Genomic DNA, 23,883 nt, shown 5'->3' with positions numbered 1-23,883 from the left:
GCGTGCCATAGTATGCCGTACGATATGGGCTATAGCCCACGGTCCAAAATGATGAGAAACGAGGCTAACTTTTTTTTTCAAAATTTCAAAAAACATGGGCTATAACCCACCGTTTTTTTCATTTTTCATTTTTTTCAAATCCTCAAAAATGATGAAAAACAGCGCGCTATAGTATGCCGTACGATATGGGCTATAGCCAATGGTCCAAAATGATGAGAAACGAGGATTACTTTTTTTTTCAAAATTTCAAAAAACATGGGCTATAACCCATCGTTTTTTTCATTTTTTTATTTTTGTCAAATCATCAAAAATGATGAAAAACGGCGTGCTATAAGTATGCCATACGATATGGGCTATAGCCCATGGTCCAAAATGATGAGAAACGAGGATAACTTTTTTTTCCAAAATTAAAAAAAACATGGGCTATAACCCATCGTTTTTTTCATTTTTTCATTTTTGTCAAATCATCAAAAATGATGAAAAACGGCGTGCTATAAGTATGCCATACGATATGGGCTATAGCCCATGGTCCAAAATGATGAGAAACGAGGATAACTTTTTTTTCCAAAATTAAAAAAAACATGGGCTGTAACCCATCGTTTTTCCGCAAACACTCCGCAATTCCTCCGCAATACTCCGCAATTTTTCAAAACAATTCTAAAAACGATGGGCTATAACCCATCGTTTTTCCGCAACACTCCGTAATTCCTTCGCAATACTCCGCAATTTTTCCGCAACACTTTTTTTTAAACACTCCGCGATTTGCTAATGTTTCTCATCCTCCGCAACACTCCGCAACTCCCATCCTAGTCCGCAACACTGCGCAATTTGCAAATGTTTCTCATCCTCCGCAACACTCCGCAATTTGCTAATGTTTCCCATCCTCCGCAACACCGCAATTTGCTAATGTTTCTCATCCTCCGCAACACTCTGCAATTTGCTAATGTTTCTCATCCTCCGCAACACTCCGCAATTTTTCCGGTAAATACAACACATTGAGCAGGGCACTGCAGGGAGTTGAACCCCGTTCCGGTAAACCAGAAGTACGACACCAGGGCCTTAGCTTTTGTGTATTCAACTATTTGGGTAACATAACCCATCGTTTTTTTTATTTTTTTCAAATCCTCAAAAATGATGAAAAACGGCGTGCTATAGTATGCCGTACGATATGGGCTATAGCCCATGGTCCAAAATGATGAGAAACGAGGATAACTTTTTTTTTGCCGACCTTTGCAGGCAGGCAGGCAGGCAGGCAGGCAGGCAGGCAGGCAGGCAGGCAGGCAGGCAGACAGACAGACAGACAGACAGACAGACAGACAGACAGACAGACAGACAGACAGACAGACAGACAGACAGGTTTTACTGCTGCATCCATAATATTCTTCAGACACATGCAGTGTCTACTGGTGAACACTAGATGGTAGTTTCACCTGCTCTCTCTCTCTCTCTCTATCTCTCTCTCTCTCTCTCTCTCTCGAAGTGTATATTTGTATGTCTCTAAATGTTATGATGAATTGAACAAGGTAAACAAGTCTAGTGCTTTATTGGTCGTCCACTCACAGTTTGTATTGAGTTGTGCTTGAAATGTTCTGTAATTCTGCAAATTGTAAATACTTCAATCAAAAATGATGAAAAACGAGGATTTTTTAATCAAAAAAATCAAAAAACGATGGGCTATAACCCTCTATGGCTATAACCCATCGTTTTTTTTGTTTGTTTTTTTCAAATCCTCAAAAATGATGAAAAACGGCATGCTACAGTATGCCATATGGGCTATTAGACGAGCATCTAAAAATGGGATAAAAAACGTCTAAAAATAGACGTCTAAAACACGTCTGTTTCACCACTCCCAATTTCACTTGTGTATATATTTATTATCCTATGAGTTGAGTTCTCTTTCCTGATTTCCAATTGGGCGGTGCAGGCATTTGCAAACTGACCTGACCTGTAGGCTCTGTAGCCTATAATAGGATGCAAGGCACACAAAGTTTTCCCAAGCTTTGGTGCAAATATACTGGTTCATCAAGTATGACAATTTGTAATAGCATTCTCTTTTGATCACATTGATTAGGCTATTGATAACTTGGTTTGAGCATTTTATTTTGAGTATAGGCTATTATCTTGTTTTGCACTCCTATAGGCCATCAGTGGTGTACTGTATAGGCCTACTCGTACTGTACTTGTACTACTCGTAAATACTTTTACTTCTACTCCATCTCAGAGGCAAATATTGTACTTTTTATTCCACTATATAGGCCATATTTGACAACTTGAGTTACTTTGAAGATTTAGTTCATTATTACATTAACAACTTCAGGCCTATAATTTGGCTATTTGAATTATTTTTTATATGCTACTAAAGTTTATTGCTTTTTTCAAATTGGAGATGCATCTCAAAGGAGATGCATGAATCAATCATCAATTTAGACAAGAAATGAACAAAACAAGACAAAGTAAACAATACAATACCATACCAAACTCTACAGAAATGATTAAAATGGGACATTGTGTATAAGTATACAGCCTACTTTTAGGCCAACAGAGTATTCCAACAGTGATAATACTTTTTACAGACATATGTGTCAGTCCATCACTGGTGTATCACAAGTCATCAGATTCGTTTAAATGGAACAGCGCCACGCACACGCCTATATATCCATCAACTCGCGGTGACACGCGTTTGCGTTCGTGAGCGCGCGCACGCTGTGCCAGCCAGGCTGCATTCCAAAGGTATGAAACCAAGCTGTTGATCATCACGTCTCCATGTGGCGTTACAAGCTCTGCAAAACCGGCGAGAGACCAGTTCGACGAGACAGTACTGTTTTTTTTTGTTAAAGATGCGCGTCAATTTCCCCACTGGGTCATTCCTACACCGAAACCGTGCCAGCCTGCGCACGGGACGCACTCTTCTTGAGCAGGAGTCTGGTGGCTTATTGTGAATAGAACAACTCCAGGAAGGAACACATCGACGAAGAGCATCGGCAAAGGGACATATTTATCGAAGCGTTATAATTACACACATTTAGCCCTACGGCTACTTTGTATATTTGTAAAGAGTGACGGGGGAATGGATCATGCGCGCAGCATGAGATACTGAAGAGGCCAATTGGAGTTGACTTTATACCTGCTGACGTTCAAGTGGATAAAGCTGAATAATGGATCAGGTATGGAGTAGTGTTATTAATATCATGATGTAACACGATAGGATAGCCCACGTTTTCTTTTCACTGATAGTGCTTCGTGTATGATATGATGGTGTCACTTTATTTAATTCCACAACGAAAAGTTGTGATATTGTAAAGTAACACAAATCAAGTTCAAAACATGGCAAGCCAATGGCTGCATCTCTAACATAAATAATAAGTTTGTTCCTTTTATAGCACTTCATTTCCCCGTAGGAAATAGGCATGCAGGGCCACATGTACAATAATGATTGTGACATGTATCTGTGTTGGGAGCCCCTCGAAAACGAGATGGTAGGCCTACATCTCAAGGGGTATTTTTCCTTGAAACTTGAATCATCATATAAATATAGTAGCCTATACAATAGCATGGTATAGTGGTAACTATGCTATTTCATTTCTAACAGATACCCTGTATTGTTTGTATTTTCGCATAAGTGTGTCTTGCGGGGAGAGCAGAGCTGTGTGTGTGTGTGTGTGTGTGTGTGTGTGTGTGTGTGTGTGTGTGTGTGTGTGTGGGGGGGGGGGGGGGGGACGACGACAGGGACAGGGACAGACGCTATTGTTCAGAAGTGATTTAGGTTGATCTGTGACAGGATTCCAAAGCTGGTCCATCCACTTTCTCTACCCACAGTCAGCTGCACAGCAACACGAGTAGACAAACGGCCCATTAGTCAACAACATATCAAAGGGTTGCAAAATTACAGTTATTACTGAAATGATTTACCTGAAAAGCATTTCCTTTTCTTGATATCTAGGCTATACAACAGTAGTGAGGAAAACACAAACTACAATTTCAATAAACGGATGCGTTTTTTGCAAACCCAAACATAATGTCTTAATATTGACAGTGATACCATATAATTGTCTGTTTATGCATCATGCATTCTTTTCTCCAGGACGATCTGATGGACTTCAACGCCCTGCGGGCTAAGTTCCAGGATGAAGACATCCTCCCGAAGCAGCCCAGGACCAAACCCGCTCTCCCACAGAAACCCAAGGTCGTCTCCCCTCCCCAGAGCCCCACCCGCATGGCTAACAGCCCCACCCAATATCTGCCGGCTGGGGCGCGCCCGTCCATCCTCACCTCCATCTCCCACACGCTGGACGCTAAGAACTCCCAGGGTCCCAAGGTGGTCCTCAAGGAGGACAAAAAGGAGTCCAAGAAGCCCCTGATCCCGATTAAGAGCAAGGTCAAGGGCGAGACCAAGTCCAAGGGTGGCAAAGACAAAGCCACGAAAGGCAAAGACAAGCAGAACGGTGAGGAGAAGGCGGACGCCAAGGTCAAGAAGCTGCCGCTGCTTCCGGGGTTGACCCGCAAGGTGAGCACCGGCGAGCTGGTGCCCGCCACGGCGCCGCCCAAAATTGCGCCGAAGAAGAAGGGCTTCCTGGGCTTCAGGAATAAGTCGCTGAAAAAAGAGGTCCCCGCAGTTCCGGCCGATTCCCTCCTCGACATTCCCAGCCCGGACGTCCCTGGACTGGACCCGGTCCTCCTGATGTCCCCGTACCCCGCCCCGGGCCAAACCGAGCCGGAGCTCGCCTGTGACGTGGAGCCCCTCCAGGTGCGGAAGGCACTAGCACCGCCCGTTCCCACCACCATTCCCGACTCCAGTGCTGTGGTGGCCGACGACGTTACCTTACCCTCCCCTGTCATATGCCCTGTCATGCGACCTTCTATAATGCGCCCGACCATCACTCCCCCTCCCCCTCCTACTCCTACAGTTGTCCTTCCTGATATCCCAGCAGCCCTGGAAGATCCTATACAAGAGCCTGAACTCCCTGCTGAGATAGAAACCTCCGCTGTGTCCCTTCCTGTCTCTCCTCCTCCTCCTCCTCCTCCCGACTCTGTCACCCCAACCCCGCCCAGCCCAGAGCCAATAAGCCTACCACCCAGCCCCACAGAAGTGGACGTCCCCACCTTTATTCCTCCGCCTGTTGTCCCTAGTCCCTCTCCCTCTCCGCCGCCTGAGGATGCTGTGGCAGAGGCTGAGGTGGAGCCGGCGGAAGCAGGAGAGGCCGAGGCGGAGGAGCCCCTCCTCTCGGTCGTAGAGCCCCCTCCGCCTACACCCCCGTCCCCCCAAGCGGAGTGCCCGGTGTCTGCGCTGTCTGTCCTGGAGCGGGCGGAGGAGACGATCCCCGGGAAGAAGACCCCTCCATGTGACCAGAGGATCTTAAATTGCCTGGAGAAGGTCCGCAGAAAGTTCAGGTAAACAACTGTTCACCATAGATGTGTTCTATAACCAATGGCACTAATAACAGGCCATAACAGGTCGAGTAGCAGGCACCTAACCAGTAACCATTGTGGGCATCTCAATTATACATTATATATCTTTTCCAAAAAATGTAAAATAAAGGAAATAACGTAAACAGTATGATTTGAGACCTGGCCAAAAATGACTGGCCATCCACAGGTGTAGCTATTGTGGAAATATTAGGCCTGAAATCATTTAAAAAATGATTATAGGCCTATGTCAGGCTCCCCATTTATAAAATAAAAACATTAGGTTTATATGACGCTAATGAAACACACTAACATATTACATGATATCTTCTCATCCCGCTAACTAGCCCCGTCACATCAACCACTGTCACACCAACTCCTGAGGAGCGTGCCATGTCTGTCAGCCCCACCCCCTCTTCATACCAACTCCCACCAATTGACTATGACGATCAAAACAGACCGGTGGAAGTCAACGGCTTCGACCACAGTAAGACGGACAGAACACACTGGAGCTCTCTCTCTCTCTCTCTCTCTCTGTTTTCCACCACTTCGTGTTACCCTGTGACTTTACATTTTATACTTCACCCTGAAGAAAATACACCTCTCATGTTGGCACACCGGATAAGTGTACCATGCAGTCACAAAACCAGAACACTAGCGTCTAAAGGTATATATGCAGGAGATGTCACCATCTGTACACTTTGATGTCGGAGGGTGCTATCATTCATGTGGTGATTTTATTAAGGCAGTGCTTCTCAATGGTTGATTGATTGCATAGTTTATTAACAAATGAACTTTGGTGGCAAGCTAGAATACCTTTCTAGGGCCTATTGTAAATTGTGGTCAGGTGCTCATTAATGGTGTTTTTTAATGGGGGTATAGGAGTCGTAAAGTTTGATGGCTGGTGGTGGTAGGGCAGTCCACATTTTGGTGGCAGAATAGTTGAATTGGTGTCCAGACTCTCAGGGTTGGAACCGAATGGATCATAAGGTTGTACACTCTCAGATCTAGGGGGTTCCACAAAATTAAAAAGTCTGAGAACCAATTTGAGAACAATAAGGAAAGAGTTTAAAGTGGAAAAAAAACAAGCGTGTTGGAATCTCCATCCTGTGCCAATAATAACTCAGCAGCAAGGCAGGGTGGAGGAGGACAGGTATGTCAGCTATGAAACATCATTGTTCAAAAACATTAAATGTATGTGCTGTACACTACAGCCTGCCTTGTGTGAAGAAGGCTAATACCAGTCTAATTAAGTACAGGAGACCAATTATAATGGAACATTCTTCTTCATTAAGAAGACAGGGCAACAGATCATAGAATCATACATTTAATGTTAAACGTAGCAGTAGACAAGCTTCCAGAGCATTGCAAATATAGTTGTTTTGAATGCTAGACATTTACAATGAAATTTCCTGGACAACTTTATACCAACTAGTAACTACAGTCAATTTGGTATGTACAACTTAAGAGACATTTACATTTGATTTAATGAATTGATTTAATTTGATTAGAACAAAAAAACATTGCATGGATGTACCTGGGACGTATCCTCAGTGATGTATCCCAAGGTCATCGGGGTTTCGGGTCTGTCGAACATCATACCCCTCACTCAGGCGACCCAGCCTGAGTGAGGGTCGCTAAGTCCCGACTTACGCCCCCAGTAGCTACCCTCGATCAGTCCCATTAGGGCAAGACCAGGGCCACACAATCCGTGAATACTTTATTAGCAGATTTTTTAACACTACAATATTGTCTACATATTCAGTATACTGTATTATGTACACACATATCTGAAGTTGTAACTTGTCCCCTATCTGTTGCCATAGCTTTAATCACTTAAGCCCTTCATAGTTAATTATGCGACAAATAATAAGCCCTATTATGTGTCACAGTGCGATGTGTTGTGAGCTTGTATATTTGATCAGATATGTACATTAAAGGATAGGGGCCAGCAGTTCACAAATCTTTTTGGCCATGCACCCGTTACCCCCCGACCTAGCTGACGCACCCCCACCCCCCCCCCCCCCCCCCCCAACATGGAAATATAAATTGCATAAGCTATATAGAGACATTCCTTTTTATCCACATATATTATGCAAATATATGAACCTGAAAATGGCATAATATGCAGCATAGGCTATATTCTGCATAATATATTTAAAATAAAACCATAGCACCACAATTAGCCTTTTCATGTCATGCACCCCCTAGAAGGCGCTCGCGCACCACAAGGGGTGCACGCATCAGTTTGGGAACCACTGGGACAGGCTATTTCAGGGGGACATTACACTGGATAGGCTTGTAGTGTAAGACAGGAGCTGAACCCTCCTGTTCTTTCAGGGGGACATTACACTAGATAGGCTTGTAGTGTAAGACAGGAGCTGAACCCTCCTGTTCTTTCCAGGTCATACCTCTGTTGTCAGTAGGCCCCGCAGAGTGCTCAACACAATGGCCTGGACTGGTTTGCTGTCCTCACAAGTCAAATTCTTCCACTTGGCTTCTTTTGTCCTTCTGTTTCTCCCCTCCCCTTCTCTGGACACTTCCTTGTGAAGAGACACTCATTGTTTCTTCTCCACGTGTTTGCTGTGTCTGTTATTATCACATACGAACGGCATACCTTCTCTGTCAGGTAAAAACACGTTACGCCACGTTTTGAGCTTGCAGATCTGCTACTTTTGATACTTTTTAGTGTGACACTGTTGTGTGATCAAAGTAGGGCATTCATTTAGGAAAAATGTAAACACAAAAAGTTAGACTTGCATATCGTATGGCATATTCACTTCATATCTACCGGTAGTTCAAATGTGAATTTGAATAGCAGCCACCAGAAGTCATGATACTTCATTTGAAGTACAAATTATTGCATAATATGCTATCATTTATCTTTTTGCAGGGCAAGCATCCCCCCTTTTGGAGGGTATTGCTGAGGAGGAGACCGACTTCATCCCTGAGCTTATGGTAGTGCCACCACCAGCTCCACCCAGGCAGCCGCTCCCAGACCTAGAGTCCCTGGGTTCAGCTCCAGAGAAGCCTGCCAGACCCCCCAGCGTTGACCTGACTCCCTACCTGCCTCCGCCAGCTCTGGAAGACAACAGTATGTACTTGACTCCATTGTGACACAAAGCTATATCATTGCTGTCGGGCAGAAATCTTCATATTCTTACTTTTCGTGTTTTGTCATAAATGGACGCTCTACTTGATCATACTACAGTGTCACTGACAAAAGTATCATAAGCTGAAGATCTACTATCTTGAAACGTGGCACGACTGCTACTTTTGCTATTTTTTTATTTGAATCCTGGGAAATATGAGGTTTCCACCCAACAGAGACGATATATTAAATCTCTTTATAAAACGTTAGGCAGAGTTGGGGACTTGGGTGGTGCAGTGGTAAAGTAGCTGCCCACCACCACGGGGTCTGGGGGTTCGAATCCATGCAGTGTATCTGGCTTTGTTGAGTGTCTATCTATCTACTGTGTACGTGAGCATAACGGACCCCGTGTTCAGGGGAGGGAGGCTGAGCGGGGACGGTGATAATTGTTACTGCATGTAATCCTACAGGCTGGGATAGTGGTGGGCGGGAGGACAGAGGCTCTACTTTATGTCCTCCCGGTGGGGGCTCCTCACTAGCAGCAGTGACAACACGCATAATGTGTACAGTATGTGGGTCTGGAAATAACTGGCACAACGGCTAAATAATGTTATGTTTTCCTTTCTAACGTTTATACGATATATTGCCCCCCCCCCCCCCCCTCTCTCAGCAATAGATATCCCTGCTCCTCCAGAGTTCTCAGAGGGAGAGGTCAGCGCCGAAGTCCTGGAGGCCGAGGACGTGGGGTCGGATGCACCCGGTCTCCCCTCTTCAGAGTCGCCAGAACTAGAGTGGAGCAACGGCAGTCTAGACAGCCCAGAGGGACACACCTTCCCGGAGCTGGACAATGCAGAGTTCAACGGCAACAGCATAACCATTCCCGAGGCTGAAATCCCCATGTTTACGGAATATGACCAGGACGTTACGGAGCCGACGCAGGAGGCACCCGACTCCTGCTCCTCTCCCGTCACTCAGGACACCTCCACAATTTCAGCGTGAGACAGACGATAATACAATTATACACACGCACTCACGCACGCACGCGTGCACACACACACACACACACACACACGTGAAATAAGCATTTCTGAGACCTTTTACCTATTAAATGAACCTTCTGTCCCACCCAGGCCTCAAACGGAGAACAGCATCTATGAAAGTGGTGACATCGATGAAAGTGGTGACCAGGTGTGCGAGAACATCTCCGTCTCCCCCTCCGCCACCAAGAAGAAAGCAAAGGGCGACGGAGGCAAGAAACGCAAAGGAGCACCAAAGGTCCTAAGTAAGGCATCTATACAGTACATCAGTGTTTGTTTAAAACCTACAGTACAGTTCATGGAATATCAGATGGGCATGATTTAAGACAATTCAAGATCACAGCAGTGTCCTTTATATATTTTTACTTTTATTATATTTGTTTTTTGCAATAATTCATTTACATTGACAATTACAGAATTATACACAAAAGATATAAATATAATTTAGTACTATCTTCATATCAGTTCATGTCAAAACCCCAACCCCAACTTGTACAAAAGTCTAGGGTCTATCCTATATTAACCTTAGCATCCCCTTAGCATCGGGCAAGTCGGATAGCCGGTTGTCCAGAACCAGTACAAAAGCCTATGCCCGGGCACTGGACCTGATCACCGCTATATCTCCATATATGGAGCTGGCCTGTTCCGACATCATTCTGACATCTGCATAGAGTCCATATTTGGGCATGCCTGACAAAGAACTCCATATATGGGCATAAAAGGGACACAGACATAATAACGGGGTGGGGCTTTCATTTCTAACTGGCATCGTTCCAAGTAGGCCAGTACCCAACGGGCACCATAGTAGTCAACAAACCACACCCATCTGGTCCTCCAAGCGGGGCCGACACAAAAGCCAAGAGTTAACTTATTTACTAATATTAGTTCATCCTAGTTACCATCGTTCTGTAACCTTCAGTTATCAGTCAAACTTCGATTCCACCATCTATCGTCCAACCAACAGCATAGAGATAAGATAAAGTGGCTGAGGAGATGTTTACATGATGCCTCCATTATCTGTTGTATAGAAAGGTGATAAAAAAACGATATTGTGTGTTGTTTACATAACTGTCTTTCTCATTTAACGTAGATCCGTATGCTGAGACACAGCCACCAAAAGTAAGTAAAGGTCTTAGTGTGTGTGTGTGTGTGTGTGTGTGTGTGTGTGTGTGTGTGTGTGTGTGTGTGTGTGTGCGTGCGTGTGAATGCGTGTGTGCGTGTGTGTGCGTGTGAATAAGTGTGTGAATGTGAATAAGCTTTAAGGAATAGAAACCCCTCTTCTTATCATGACAAAAGCTGTTTATTTATTGCAGCAGTCTCATAGATCAGCACAAAACCCCATTAAGCCTTTATCTCTCTTCTTTTTGTCAACAGGCTGAAGAGAAATTCAAGACGGGCAGGTTTGGCAAGTAAGGCCTACATTTTGACCCATTTCTGCTCTAATATCAGATCTGTGTTTCTGTCTCATTGTGAATAGTGTCTCAGTTACCCCTTAGAGCAGCAGTGGTTCCCAAACTGGGAGTCATGATTAGCGTAATGTGCAACATTGTTTTCTCACTCAACAGTAAACAGACCAACATACCTGTAGTATACTGTAAGTGTATACAGCATATCTGCAGTTACGATTTAAAGACTTTTAAGTCCTTTTTAATATCTCTAAAATGACATATTAATTAATATTACTGCGACACAAAAAACCAACAAACTACACTATATAAATTGCCAAATTGTCCAATATTACCGTAGAATGCTTTGAAAATAGCCATTCTACATGCTCACAAGCATGTAGCCTGTAGATCGGCTATTTTCAACATCTGTGGAATGCGAGACAACTAAATGAAATGTTTCAATTTCAAGTGCTTGTCAGGGTGGGGGCATATTTCCCAGTTCAAATACGATTATTTTGGTAGATCAGGCTTTCATATCATATAGGTGTTTTAATGGAAATTGCTCTCAGGAACAGCTCAACTGATTTTGTCCTCATCGTGATGTCACATCAATGTCACCCTACTTTGTATAATTCCTCCTCTTCTTCAGTCTTCAGTTCCAATTTTGCATTTCCACTTTGTTTACAATGTCCACCATTGTTGATTTTCTAAGCTGGCATGGAATGGAAACAAGCCTGGTCTTATCTAGCAACAGTATTATAATGACTCAAATATTAAATAATCTGCATATCAGCACCCCCACCACCTCAGGACATTGTGGTACTGCAGCTAAAACTGCTTTCAAAGTCCAGAAAGAAATGACAAGGCCTGGTTATATCAGAGTGGTGATTGAGGCTCAAACCATTAGAAATAACTTTGAGGGACATAGACAATATGATATTAAATATTGTCTCTGTCCAACAGGAACGAGAAGAAGGCTGCTCCTCCTCCCGAGGGACCCGAGGAGAAGGAGCTGAGGAAGAGAGAGAAGCAGCGTCTGGAGAAGGAGAAGAAGGAGCTGAAGGAACAGAAGGAGAGGGAGAAGAAGGAGCAGAAAGAGAAAGAGAAGAAGGAGACCGAGATGAAGAAGAAGTTCAAGGTGAGCAAGAACTTTTCTTTTTGACTGACAAATAAGGAGAGGACGAGGGCTGTCACGATTACACAATTAACCCATTTAGGCGGGGGGGAAAAAGTATTCTGAAAGAATATATATTCAAAGATTTGTGCCGTATTTTCACAAATTTTCAAAAATAGCAGACCTACAAGCTCGTAGCGCGCCACTCGGTGGCACGCTATGAGCTTGTAGATCTGCTATTTTTCAATAGCTAAAGTATAACATAAGGCTTAGTTAAAACACCAAAAGGGGTTCCCTTTCTAGAATGGGTTAAGTTGACGATGAATTGCTATACAATACATATAAGAGTTATTGACGATTTTATTGTGATTTTGGCATGGAACTTTGGAACATAGGAATAAAGAATACATTTCCGTTTGCCTGGTAATCAAAAAATGCACAGGGCAGATATGACAAATAACTGAAATATACATAACCGATATATTCATGATTTTTATACTTAAAAAAGGTAAAAAATAATAGCGGAAATAGCTGATCTACTAGTTTAGTAGCTTACAACATGTTGTAAGATTGTAGACTATCTATTTCAGCATGAATATGTGAAAAATCAACATGGAAATGATTATAACAAAAATAATTGCGATTATCGCAAATAATTGTGATTAGACCATCATGTAATAATTGTGACAGGCCTAGTGTACGTCACCAACCACCTCCCTCCCTCCCTCTGTCTGTCAGACCACGGGGCAGGAGGAAGCCATGTACCAGGCCACAGTAACCGTGACAACAAAGGGACGCAAGAATGACCTGCAGGTGCAGAGCGGTGACACCATCAGCATCATCAGAACAACCAACTGTCCCAAGGGCAAGTGGCTGGCCAGGGACGGCAGCAACACATGTGAGTCCCCAACCTACCACGTTTAACCCTAACCACCAACCCAACACGTTTAAAGTAATGCTTCTCAATGTTTTTCATGTAAGGACCGCCGTCTGAAAGCATTTTGTACCAGGGGATCATCCCCAGAAAAGAAGAACAAATTCTAGATTATTCAAAAGTTTCCAAACAATTTTGAGATATTTCAAAACGTCGAATAACAAGTGTACAAGCTCGCAGCGTGGCACGAAGTGATGCGCTGTTTTTACATGTTGGCTATTTTTTTAATAGCCAACACGTAAATGGATAAAGTGGTTAAAATGGTGATATTATGTTAACTACTCTAGCTTGGGATCCTTTGCCATCCTCAGGGACGCCTGGGGGTCCCAGGCCGGACATTACTTTGAGAACCAGTTTAAAGACCAGGTGAAAAGGCTTTACATTGAAACAGGGCCGGGTGCTTCCTTTACCCTTAGCTGATAGGAGGGTAGAAAGGTGAGGCTGATTTGAATACAATCAGCCGACTGACAGCTGACAGCTGAGGCACTGTTTGTCCCGCACAAACTAACGGCATGCTTTACATGAAGTGCAAAACATGCAAGTGATGACATCAGACCAGGACGCTACCAACCGCTGAGAAACCATATGCTGCGTTCACACTAGCAGCGACAAAGCAATTACATTGTGTTTATAATTTGGATTTACTATTACTAAACACGTTGTTATTACATACTGTACCTGTGTGTGTGCAGATGGCTACATTGCTGTGGACCACGTAGAACTGGACATCAAGGAAATGTTGGAGCTGGGGAAGAAGGCGGCCATTAACCGTAGAACTAGCAATATCGCCATAGACCCAGAGGCAGAAAGGCCAGGGAGCAGGTGTGTACCAATCGAAGCTTGCATGTTTAACGTATTTGTCCTTCATAGCACGACCAATTTGGAAAGTTTTACCCAACAAACACAACAGGCTCTAGTTGTAGTGTGGAACTATGCCATATGACGTATTCCTCCAAATGTGTGGGTGAACCCCCTTATTTGGGCACAATTTGGGGGGACATACATGCAGACACTGTTCTAAACATCCAACTCCAGGACAGTATACATCCATTAGTAAATAAAAATGTTGCATTTATATTCACTCAGTCATTCACTACACACACATGGTAGTGTCTTGCTCAAGGACACTTTGACACTAACTAGCTGCCCCACCATTCATCCAGGTTTACAGTCTTACAAGTTGCAAGTCATACAGTATATTATATATTATATATTTTGTTCTTCTTTTCATCAGGACATCAAACCACTATCCACTCTCAACGGGCAGTTGTAAGTATTTATTTTTAGTTGATATAGTATAGTAGGCTAGTTAAAACACTATTACTTATCTACAGTATGTGGATTCAATTTGACACGTGTGTGTTCAGTTACAGACGACAGTGAAGAGTGGACGAATGATGATGAGGAAGTTCTGTCCTCACCCGCAGAAACCACAGACCCCTTCAGTGCAGCAGCGTAAGTCCACACTGAGCTGAACCGACTTCCAACAACCTCCATTTATCTTTCACCTGAACTCAACATAGTGCCTGTCGGGGCAGGAACCTCTTATCTTCTTTATTTAAGTTGTTTGTGTTTTTTCATGAATTAACTTGGCGTACGTTCAATTGTTAGTATGAGGGTAGGCTTGGCACTTTTTGGGAAATTTTGTTGCCCCCCTCGGCGAGTTGCCCTACTCGCAGTGCATATTGCACGTATACTTAGCGACTGCAATAATATATTTTTTTTTTATTTAATTTTATTATGAAAACAGAAGAAACCGTTTTGGACATATGAGGTTTCCACCTGACGAGACGATAGCCAGTTCGAGTTCCCTTCACATGGTCAACTGATGAATGTAGATTTATATGCTACGTCAGCACGCGACACAGCATGCTGAAATCATAGAAATTAACACGAGGCTTTACACAAACTAACTGAAACCGTATATACACAACTAACTCAAACTAAACAAAAATCATGGAGAACATAGGCTTTGTTTTGGTCAATTTATTTTAAACTTAAGCCTAGTATTTCAGGGTGGATATGACATCTTATCTTCCAATTCTTTAGCTGTGCAAACTGTTTTCAATTTATTATGTTAAGTTTTTACTAATTTATTAAAAAGAATATCACTAAAATAACAATCAATAGCTGTTGTCAGAGCAACTGGCCCACGTACGTCTTATGTACCTGCCACATACTGTATGAACTGTATGCAAGATCTGTGTGCATTTTGTATTGTTTACATTTCTTTCTTTTGACAAGATTAAGATCTTCTATGTCCTTTCCCCCCCCCAGGGGTCACACCAGGACACACTCAATGCCAGATATGGGTAAGACACCACACACTGATACTAGTATAGAGCACAGAGGGACTCTTTGGTTAAAGGAATGTGTGTTGTTATAGTATAACAACAATGATGCTAAAGAGACATTAATCTGATAAACATCCTAGCCTTTTTTCCATTATATCGGCTCTCTAGAGTCTAGATCATGCATAAAGTTCCCTTAACGACTATATCTGGTTTGATATTTATCATATTTACAGTATGATGCTTTACATTACGTGTTATTTTCAGGAAACGAGGTGGTCAGCATAATCCACCAACACAGTCACAGTGACATCAGCACAGAGGGCCCACAGTGAGTCCGTCTGTCTGTGTATATCTGTGAATGTCTCTCTATATTCTCTCTAATATCTATCTCCCTTGCTTTCTCTCAGCCACTCAAACCTGATGTTCCAGATATCATATTTGGGCGAGATATGTGTATGATTTAAATGTCTGTCTTTGTAATGCAGAGCGAGACATGAAGCACTTCAGAAGTTGGCCACGTTCTTCCATGCACCAAAACCTGTGGAAGAGGAGCCCACTGTGGAAGAGGAGCCCACTCCCAGCCACAGTACAGAAGAGGAGGCAGGAGGTATGTAATGCTTAACTAATCACTTGAAACTATGTATTCCTGAGTGTCTGGGTGTGGCACTGAGGTAAAGCACTTACCCACCATCATGGTGATCGGGGTTTGATTCCTCCATTGGGCAGATAAAGTAAGTAAGCCTTGCCAAGCCATGAGGCCCATAGGGCAGGAGCCTATCTCCTGTTTCTGTAGTGTCAGGCAGCTTGATGTACAAGTACACCCCCTGGACATGACGCAGGGACTTATCATTTTTCAGTCTTTGGAATGACCCGGCCGGGGATCGAACCAGTCTCAGGGCGGAAACTCTACATGTCACATGTCACATTCCTAAACCAATAATTTGATGGCCAGCGGAAAGATGCTAATGTCTCCGGTAGGAGACACCGCAAGTCTCCTTCTGGAGACTCAACCAGTCGTCTCATTTTTGGCTTAGGAATGTGACAATGTCAACTTCTCCTTTAAAGTACATGTCAAGTCTAGAGGGTTCGAATCTAGTGCGGTGCGTCTGGTTTGGCTGATCGTCTAGACTCTATTCAAACTCAATTGGCCGTGTTTGGGGGAGGGAAGCCGCCCAGGAAGGAAGGGTGATTATTTGAGCTGGGGGTGAGCGACGCCTGGAGCCAGCGGGGAATGTTGAATGGGAGTAGGACAGAGGAGCTACAGTATGCCATCCTCCCAATGGGGGCTCCTCACTGGCAGGTAGGCCAGAAGCAGTGGAAATAGTAAATACAGGAACAGAGGTTTAAATTCAGTGTTGCCAGAGTTTGTGAGGGAAATAAGCCACCAGGTATATGAAAACAAGACCTAAATAAGTGACTAAAAATAAGCGATAAAATGAGAAATATTTGGAACATCAAATGTGGTAGGGGGCTCCCTGGCAGGCTGGCACAACATATTTTCAGGTGGGGTTTAGGGATGGACATTTGGGTGTCCATGATGACATGAACCACTTATTTAAACAACATTAGGAAGCAAGCCCAAATAAGCAACTACACAAAACATATTTACAAGCAACTATACAGAAAAACAAGCCCAAAGCCGCGTATAATAAGGCAACAATGATTAAAGAAAAAGCTAGTAAAGTTACTCTAAATGTATAAAAGACAAAAAGATTAATATAAAGAATTTGCATTTTTAGTCACAATATTAAGTCAACCACACACAGTTGTAATCTACCTATTGTCTAAATTACACATCAATCAGTGAATGGAATGTGCTCCGAGCACCTGACCAGTCTGATAAACAGGAAGTTGAAGATTACAAACTAAACACTATGATGTTTGTCTCTTTCTTTAGGTCCAGTGTTTGTGGAGGAAGAAACGCTTTGCCTGTGAGTATAGGATTGTCTCACACACACACACACACACACACACACACACACACACACACACACAGAAAGAATGTCAGACATGTTGTGCAGCCTGTTGGCAGACAGGTTTAGTGAGCGAGGGTTGACGTGTTGCATGGCATTGGAGTAGCTAACATATGAGTCAGTGAGGGATACGCTGTCGGGGATTGTGGGGTGACTGAGTAAACAACTTACATGATGTATACTTAATCGCGCGCCAGTGTTGCGCACACAGAAATCACAAATGCACAAGCCCACGACGGAAAATAGCTGAATTTCTTTGTATATTTAAATTATTCGTCGTCTCTGCTGATTTTCTTTACGAATGACTACCTTTTATATCAATGCACATGTTTGATGTAATGTTCCAATGGTCAACGCCAAAAGCACAATTAAATTGTTAATTATTTGTAGTATTTGTATGACTGTTAACCGTCAAGTAAAAATGTCATGATGGCGACAGACCTACTGACACCACTATCTGTCTACAGCCCCGACGACAGCTGTTCAACACAGGAAGTGGACGCTGACCATGACCCTGCCATGATCATCCTACCGCCTCCAGACCTGTATGCTGACATCACTGTTGAGTACCTAGAGGTCAGTGCAGTGACATCACTGTTGAATACATAGAGGTCAGTGCAGTGACATCACTGTTGAGTACCTAGAGGTCAGTGCAGTGACATCACTGTTGAGTACCTAGAGGTCAGTGCAGTGACATCACTGTTGAGTACCTAGAGGTCAGTGCAGTGACATCACTGTTGAGTACCTAGAGGTCAGTGCAGTGACATCACTGTTGAGTACATAGAGGTCAGTGCAGTGACATCACTGTTGAGTACATAGTACTCATAGTCAGTGCAGTGACCTAGACTCCGTGGGGGCGGTGGGGCTCGAGCCCCCATGAGGAATTAGACCTGAATATATATATATATATTCGCCTCGGTTCGTCCCGTTCGCGCAATTCCCGTCTTTGCATTGACTTTGTATGTAATCTGACGATTATAATAACATTTAGTCTCTGGGTCAGTGGAAGAGGAAGTGCTCATGACATTAGTAGGATTAGAAATACCAGTGTAGAAACACTGTTACAAGTAAACGCCCTACATACAAAAATTGACTAAGAAGTAGCCTATGAAATAAGTCATTTAATATTCTGAATTGAGCCATTTTGCATAATATGATTATTATCTACTATATAAAGTTGGGTTGTCCGTCTGTTTTTTTAGTCTGCCTGGACAACATGCCCATATATGGACTGGACAATCCTGATGTACAGTAAAAGGGAGAGGGAGAGATGGAGTCTATTTCAACCGTGCATTAAGGCAGGGGTTTTCAACAGGTGGTCCGTGGACCACTGGTGGTCCGTGAAAGTATTGCATGTGGTCCCTGACCATGCATTTAGTAATGTAGCAAAGTGAAGAGTTTGTATTTTCTTCCATGGAACAGTGCACTAAACCTTTGTGCACTGTTCGGTGGAAGTGCGTCAATGTTACCAGTCATCATAATTACAATGATGCATTAAATATGTATCAAATAGAGCTGGGACTCGATTAAAAAAATTAATCTAATTAATCAGAGGCTTTGCGATTAATTAATCTAGATTAATCGCATTTTAATCGCATATCATTATTTGACCCGAGAACAGTGAGAAAGCAATTTTTTCAAATGGATTTTGGTATTATGACTTTATGAGTAAAGGAATGAATAGTGAATACATAAACTTCAGCAACAAAACATTGTTTATTTTTCATCAGGTGGTACTTAACCAAAACCAAATGATCAGTGCCATTTTTGCCATAAAGTGCAGCTTTTTTTTTTGAATATACAGTCTAGTACCCTACATATTCAGGTAGACCATATCAATTCAAGGACCTGTAAACTCACAAGTAAAACAAATTTATACTATTTCAAGTACATTCCAGAACCTTGACCATTAGAAAACAAAACATCTCTGTTTCTTCAGAGGACAAACAGCCATAACAACATACAAATAAAATAGACCCCATTTCAATTCAACTCTCCCATAACCTTGGAAAATATTAAACAGTTAACTGTTAAAGTTCAACAAAGTGCCATTTGTACCATCTAGAATGGTAAAATAAAATATAACAAATAAAATAAAAAAGTGCCTGTGATCTAAGCTTGCTTCTTCTCTTTCAGCCAGTTGCTGAGACAAACTAGCCTGTTCACATTTTCAGAGGTCAAGGCTGCCCTCTTCTTTTGAACTATGTTACCTGCCAGTGAGAAAAGTCTCTCACAAGGGACAGAAGTGGCAGGGCTACCCAGATACCTGCGGGCCAGGGCAGAAAGCTGTGGATGGGCCCCTGTATGGGTGGACCACCACTGCAGTGGACAGTCTGTCTCCCCGATGGTGGGCTCTGCTCTGTAGCGGCTCAGAGCCTTGTTGGACTCCTCTTCATCCTCTGATTCAGAGTCTGAATTAAACAGCAGGAGGCTCCGCTTCTTTGCCGGCTCCTCTGTGGGTTCTGGAGTGGCACTGGTGGGTGTTCCTTTCAGCAGTGCTGCTGCTGCCGCAACACTGTTCCACACCTCTTCTCGCTCTCCTCTTGGTAGACACTTCAGGTCCTTAAAGCGTGGGTCGAGTGCTGTAGCCACCCTGAGCCATCCATCGTTGAGTGTAGCTTGGCGTTCAGACAGGTCCTTTGAGAAGGCAAACTTGAACTTCACCACGTAGGCTGGGTCGTCTTCCGAGATCTCCATGGTGTGCATCAGGTGGCGGAGAGCAGGTAACACCACAGAGCATGAGACATAAGTCTCACCCCCAAGGAGCTCAGTCACATATCTGCAGTGGATAGTTTAGGAAAGTGATTAAATTATTGCACCATAAATAGTTGATTCAAAAAAGAAATTAAATTGCAAATAAAACAGTAGCAAGCAACTATATACTATAGCCATAGTAATGATATCGATATGCACATGCAGTACATTAAATTTAGGAAAAGCAGTTTAATTTATATTGCACAAATTCACAGCTTTACTTTTATTGAATCCCATTAATAAAAGCGTTAGTGGGTGTTTAATTACCTGCATGGTTCAAGGAGGGTCTTCAGCCTCTTCAGTTTGTCCCACTCTGATGATGTCAACAAGATGAGCTTGTGCGTCTGTTTGGCTAGAGTAGCCTCCACAGCCTCATGGTTCTTTAGCAGACGAGAGATCATAAACAGTGTTGAATTCCACCTTGTGGAAACGTCCTGTAGCAGTGGCTCTGGCTGTTGTCCAAGTTCTTTTTGCTCCACGGACAGTTCCTCTGCATTAGAAGGGCTGTGTTTGAAGTGCCCTACGATCTTGCGACACTTTGCCAGTGTGTCAGAAAACCCGCTGTCACGAAGGCAAACTGTGATGGTCCTCTGCAATGCGTGGGCAACACACGGCATGTGCTCGATGCTTGTGAGATGTCTCATTGCAGCAGTCATGTTTCTGGCTGAGTCGGTTCCGAGTGTGGTGACTTTTTGTCTGACATTCCAGGCCTCTGCCACAGAGTCAAAATCGTCTGCCACGTTTTCAGCATAGTGCCTGGTGGTGGTCTTCTTTACGGTTAAGGCAAATGAATGAAGACACCAATTTGTGTCAATAAAGTGTGCCGTCACACCGAGGTAATTGGAATTGCTTACCGAGGTCCAATGGTCCCCAGTCAGAGCAACATATTTTTCTTTCTTCAATAAATCCACATGTTCTTCCTTTCCGTTGTCATAAAGCTGCTGGATTCTTTTTGAGATTGTCTTTCTGCATGGCAGCACATATGTTGTGTCAGACGAAGCTATCTGTAGCACTTTTTGCAGCCCCATATCTTCGACCACCGAAAGTGGTCTACAGTTGACTGCAACCCAGTAAGCCAGGGAGTTTGTTATTTTGTCAGACTTGGACTTAGTCATATTGCCTCTGAAACCAGGCATCAGGTCGAGTGTAGGTTGCGACGTTGAAGAAGACGGAGTAACGTGAACTTCCACGCTAGCAGCAACATGTTTGGCATTGATGTGATATGTGAGGGACGATGTGCTGCGGTGATAGGCAAATTCTTTGTTGCATAACATGCATACAACTGCATTTCTGTCCACGCTTCCATCCGCTCGCTTTTTAAATCTAAATGTCCCACTAAATTTCCCAAGCTGCGCGTTCTTATTTGGGTCTGCATTCATGCTAACGTGTGCTGTTTCAGTTTGTTGTTATCGTCTAGTACTAGCGGAAGTGAATGGTGCGTCAGCATCTTAGGTAAGTGGAAACGTGCGCCCAGTGAGAAAAGTTCCGGTTCGGCGGTGAAAAAAAATATGCGATTAAATGCGTTAATTATTTTAACGCGTTAATTTTTCTGTAGTTAATTAATCTAAATTAATCGCAATTAGTCCCGGCCCTAGTATCAAATGTAGTAGCTTTTAAGGGAGGGGCTCTACTGCTGTGTAGCCCGTGGCCCCTCCCAATATAGTTACTGTATCTCTGCCAGGCTAAAGGCAAGGACAGAGATTATCTGCCTAGGGCTAATCTTGCAAACCATTCGGACAGATCATCAGAGCCAAGTTTCTTCTCGGAGCGGGGCTATCGCCCGGTTCAGTCTCTGTCCTTGTATTACTCTATGGAGCCAACCCACGGCAAAGCCAGGAACGGCAATAAGCACACCACCATACTGTACGTAGATGCACTGCGGCGCGACAACACCGTAGAGCGCCCAAGTCCTGACGTCCCTCAATCATCCCCTCGATTCCCCTGGTTCACGGAAGTCATTTCTCTATGGAGAATGGGGGTCATCTGAGTGTAACGGCCGGGATGACATGTTTATTTTTCAAACAGTTCTTATATGAGGCAATCTAAAATCCCCCTATGGGGTATTACAATGCAAATAAAAAGTACATGAACCCGTACATTTGCGCCCTCTACTGATATTGTCAGACGGTGCTCTATAGAGACCCTGACGTTAGATAGGCGGGTTGTGGGTCCCGAGTTGGTGTTGGCTAGCTAGACCCCATCACAATCCAGTACAGTACTTGAGTAAATGTAGTTAGTTACTTTCCAGCACTGCGAAAAGGCGACTATGATCAATGTCAACTGGACCCTACTCTGCTCAGTCTGCTGTGATGTTGTTAACATGGTGAATTCTTTGTCTGTGTCAACAGAAATAAGCATTAGGGGAAACGACATCTCTACAACAACTGTGACAATCATCTGCTCTAAAGTGGCTCACCTCACCGTGGAGATACCATGATGGCTGTTATGAACTTCTAAAGATGGCCAATGGAACTTTGTAAGGAGCTAAAGAATGGAGCTTTCTCCACACCGACCCTAGAACTGGACCTCTCCTGCAGTATATGGGATTTCCTGTCTTTCTGTAGCGCATGGAACTACGCTCAAGACTTCAACCAGTGGGAGACAATTTTGCTGGTGACTTTGGCCTAATGCTGAATTTATACATGGTATGAAGGTGTCGCATGACAGAAATAGCCATGAATCTAGAAGTTCACAATGTGTCGCACCGCAACGCATTGTGAACTTGTAGATCAGCAAATGTTTTCGCTCGTGATGCGGTTGTTCGACTAAGTAATAAGGATTTACTTTTTTTTGGCTGCTTCCCAGAAGGAGTCCGTTTTATATATAAAAACAGTGCTCACCATACAATCCAGGTGTTTGGTTGCAAAGTGGCCACATAATCTGATGATGGACACAACTAACAAATACATATTTAGGTTTGGTTTCAACATCTCAGAATGCTACTTCACTCTTTACTTTATCACTGCCTCTTAAGACTGTTCAGAGACATGATTCACACACACACACACACACACTGTACATACCGTACATACATACATAGTATATAAGTATTCCATTTTTTTAAAACATGCAAATATGTTTTTCCTCATTCCATTCCATGGTTGGACTTTATATTAAGCATTGCAGACTTTCTACAAAACGCTGGTTGCGGTCGCACCTTCCAAACTGAAGCATACTGTATATAGCAAAGACATTGTTAACCTTTCTTACACGTCCCTTTTCTGTACTTTTTACTTCCCTGACGAACAACAATAAGTATTAAGTAACAAAAATGCAGATGAGACAATGAACCACTGTTCCTGTCTACAGTCACAACATCAGTTCGCCAAAAATAACCGATCTACAATGAGCTTGTCGATCAACAATTTTTGGCAAATGTCCACCCCAGAATAGGCATGCTGGGGTTCAAGTGGTTAAGTGCTATAATACTGCTCATGTGTGGGTGTGTTTATTTTTTATCTGAAATAAAAACACAAGACATTCATCTTGTGTGCAGTGTTTGTGTAGTACTATATGCATGCCGGGGGTTCTCAAAGGTGGGCCTGGAGGACCGCCCAGGGGTCCTTGAGGGGGTTCCAGGAGGTCCCCAGCTAAATGACTGGTAAAGCCGAGTGTACAAATGGAACAGGGGTCTGTGGCCTAATGCATAGTAAACTGAGGGTCCTTGAAATGAATACTTTTGAGAACCACTGGTACAGTACGCATGAGTGTGACATGTTTCAGCTTGATGTATACCAGTAAGCTCCAAACCTGTTACATGAACAAAAAAATATTTAATGTTTTTGTTTATTTTCGTTTTACAATAAATACTAATTGTAAAGTGCAAATCATCAGAACAGCAACACCATGCAGTGTAAAACAAGAGAAAATCCCCAATCCCCCCCCACACACATGT

At 43.3% G+C, this 23,883-nt stretch overlaps 2 protein-coding genes across 3 annotated transcripts; one reads left to right on the top strand and one right to left on the bottom strand.

Moving 5' to 3' along the window:
• Positions 1 to 2,784: 2,784 nt before the first annotated feature.
• On the top strand, positions 2,785 to 23,470 carry LOC308319793 (uncharacterized protein). 2 transcript variants are annotated; one of them, XM_080769979.1, is made up of 19 exons: positions 2,785 to 3,164; positions 4,082 to 5,388; positions 5,751 to 5,890; positions 8,297 to 8,497; positions 9,165 to 9,489; positions 9,625 to 9,776; positions 10,622 to 10,650; positions 10,906 to 10,940; positions 11,883 to 12,057; positions 12,772 to 12,931; positions 13,660 to 13,789; positions 14,202 to 14,236; positions 14,335 to 14,422; positions 15,245 to 15,279; positions 15,526 to 15,589; positions 15,747 to 15,868; positions 17,159 to 17,192; positions 17,702 to 17,819; positions 22,350 to 23,470. In XM_080769979.1, exons 1-19 carry the CDS (start codon positions 3,156 to 3,158, stop codon positions 22,392 to 22,394), a joined length of 3,204 nt encoding a protein of 1,067 aa, XP_080626105.1. In that variant the 5' UTR covers positions 2,785 to 3,155; the 3' UTR covers positions 22,395 to 23,470. The 2 variants fall into 2 exon arrangements, with proteins under 2 accessions (XP_080626105.1, XP_080626106.1); XM_080769980.1 differs by having other exon boundaries at positions 17,702 to 17,810; positions 22,337 to 22,391.
• On the bottom strand, positions 19,347 to 20,644 carry LOC308319503 (E3 SUMO-protein ligase ZBED1-like; the record flags this gene model as incomplete). Its single annotated transcript, XM_080769608.1, has 2 exons — positions 19,347 to 20,013; positions 20,256 to 20,644. The coding sequence occupies 2 exons, from the start codon at positions 20,642 to 20,644 to the stop codon at positions 19,347 to 19,349; spliced, it is 1,056 nt and encodes a 351-aa protein (XP_080625734.1).
• Positions 23,471 to 23,883: the final 413 nt, after the last annotated feature.

The sequence above is a fragment of the Protomyctophum bolini genome, assembly GCF_963924005.1.
Source record: "Protomyctophum bolini genome assembly, chromosome: 8".
NCBI lineage: Eukaryota > Metazoa > Chordata > Actinopteri > Myctophiformes > Myctophidae > Protomyctophum > Protomyctophum bolini.
This window is presented reverse-complemented; position numbering and strand designations above follow the sequence as displayed.

Bases quoted from the DNA above. Each gene is read 5' to 3' on its own strand.
- LOC308319793 (XM_080769979.1), top strand. The intron at 15,280-15,525 runs GTAAGACACCAC...TGTTATTTTCAG, and splicing joins ACACTCAATGCCAGATATGG to GAAACGAGGTGGTCAGCATA. The intron at 15,590-15,746 runs GTGAGTCCGTCT...TTTGTAATGCAG, and splicing joins ATCAGCACAGAGGGCCCACA to AGCGAGACATGAAGCACTTC.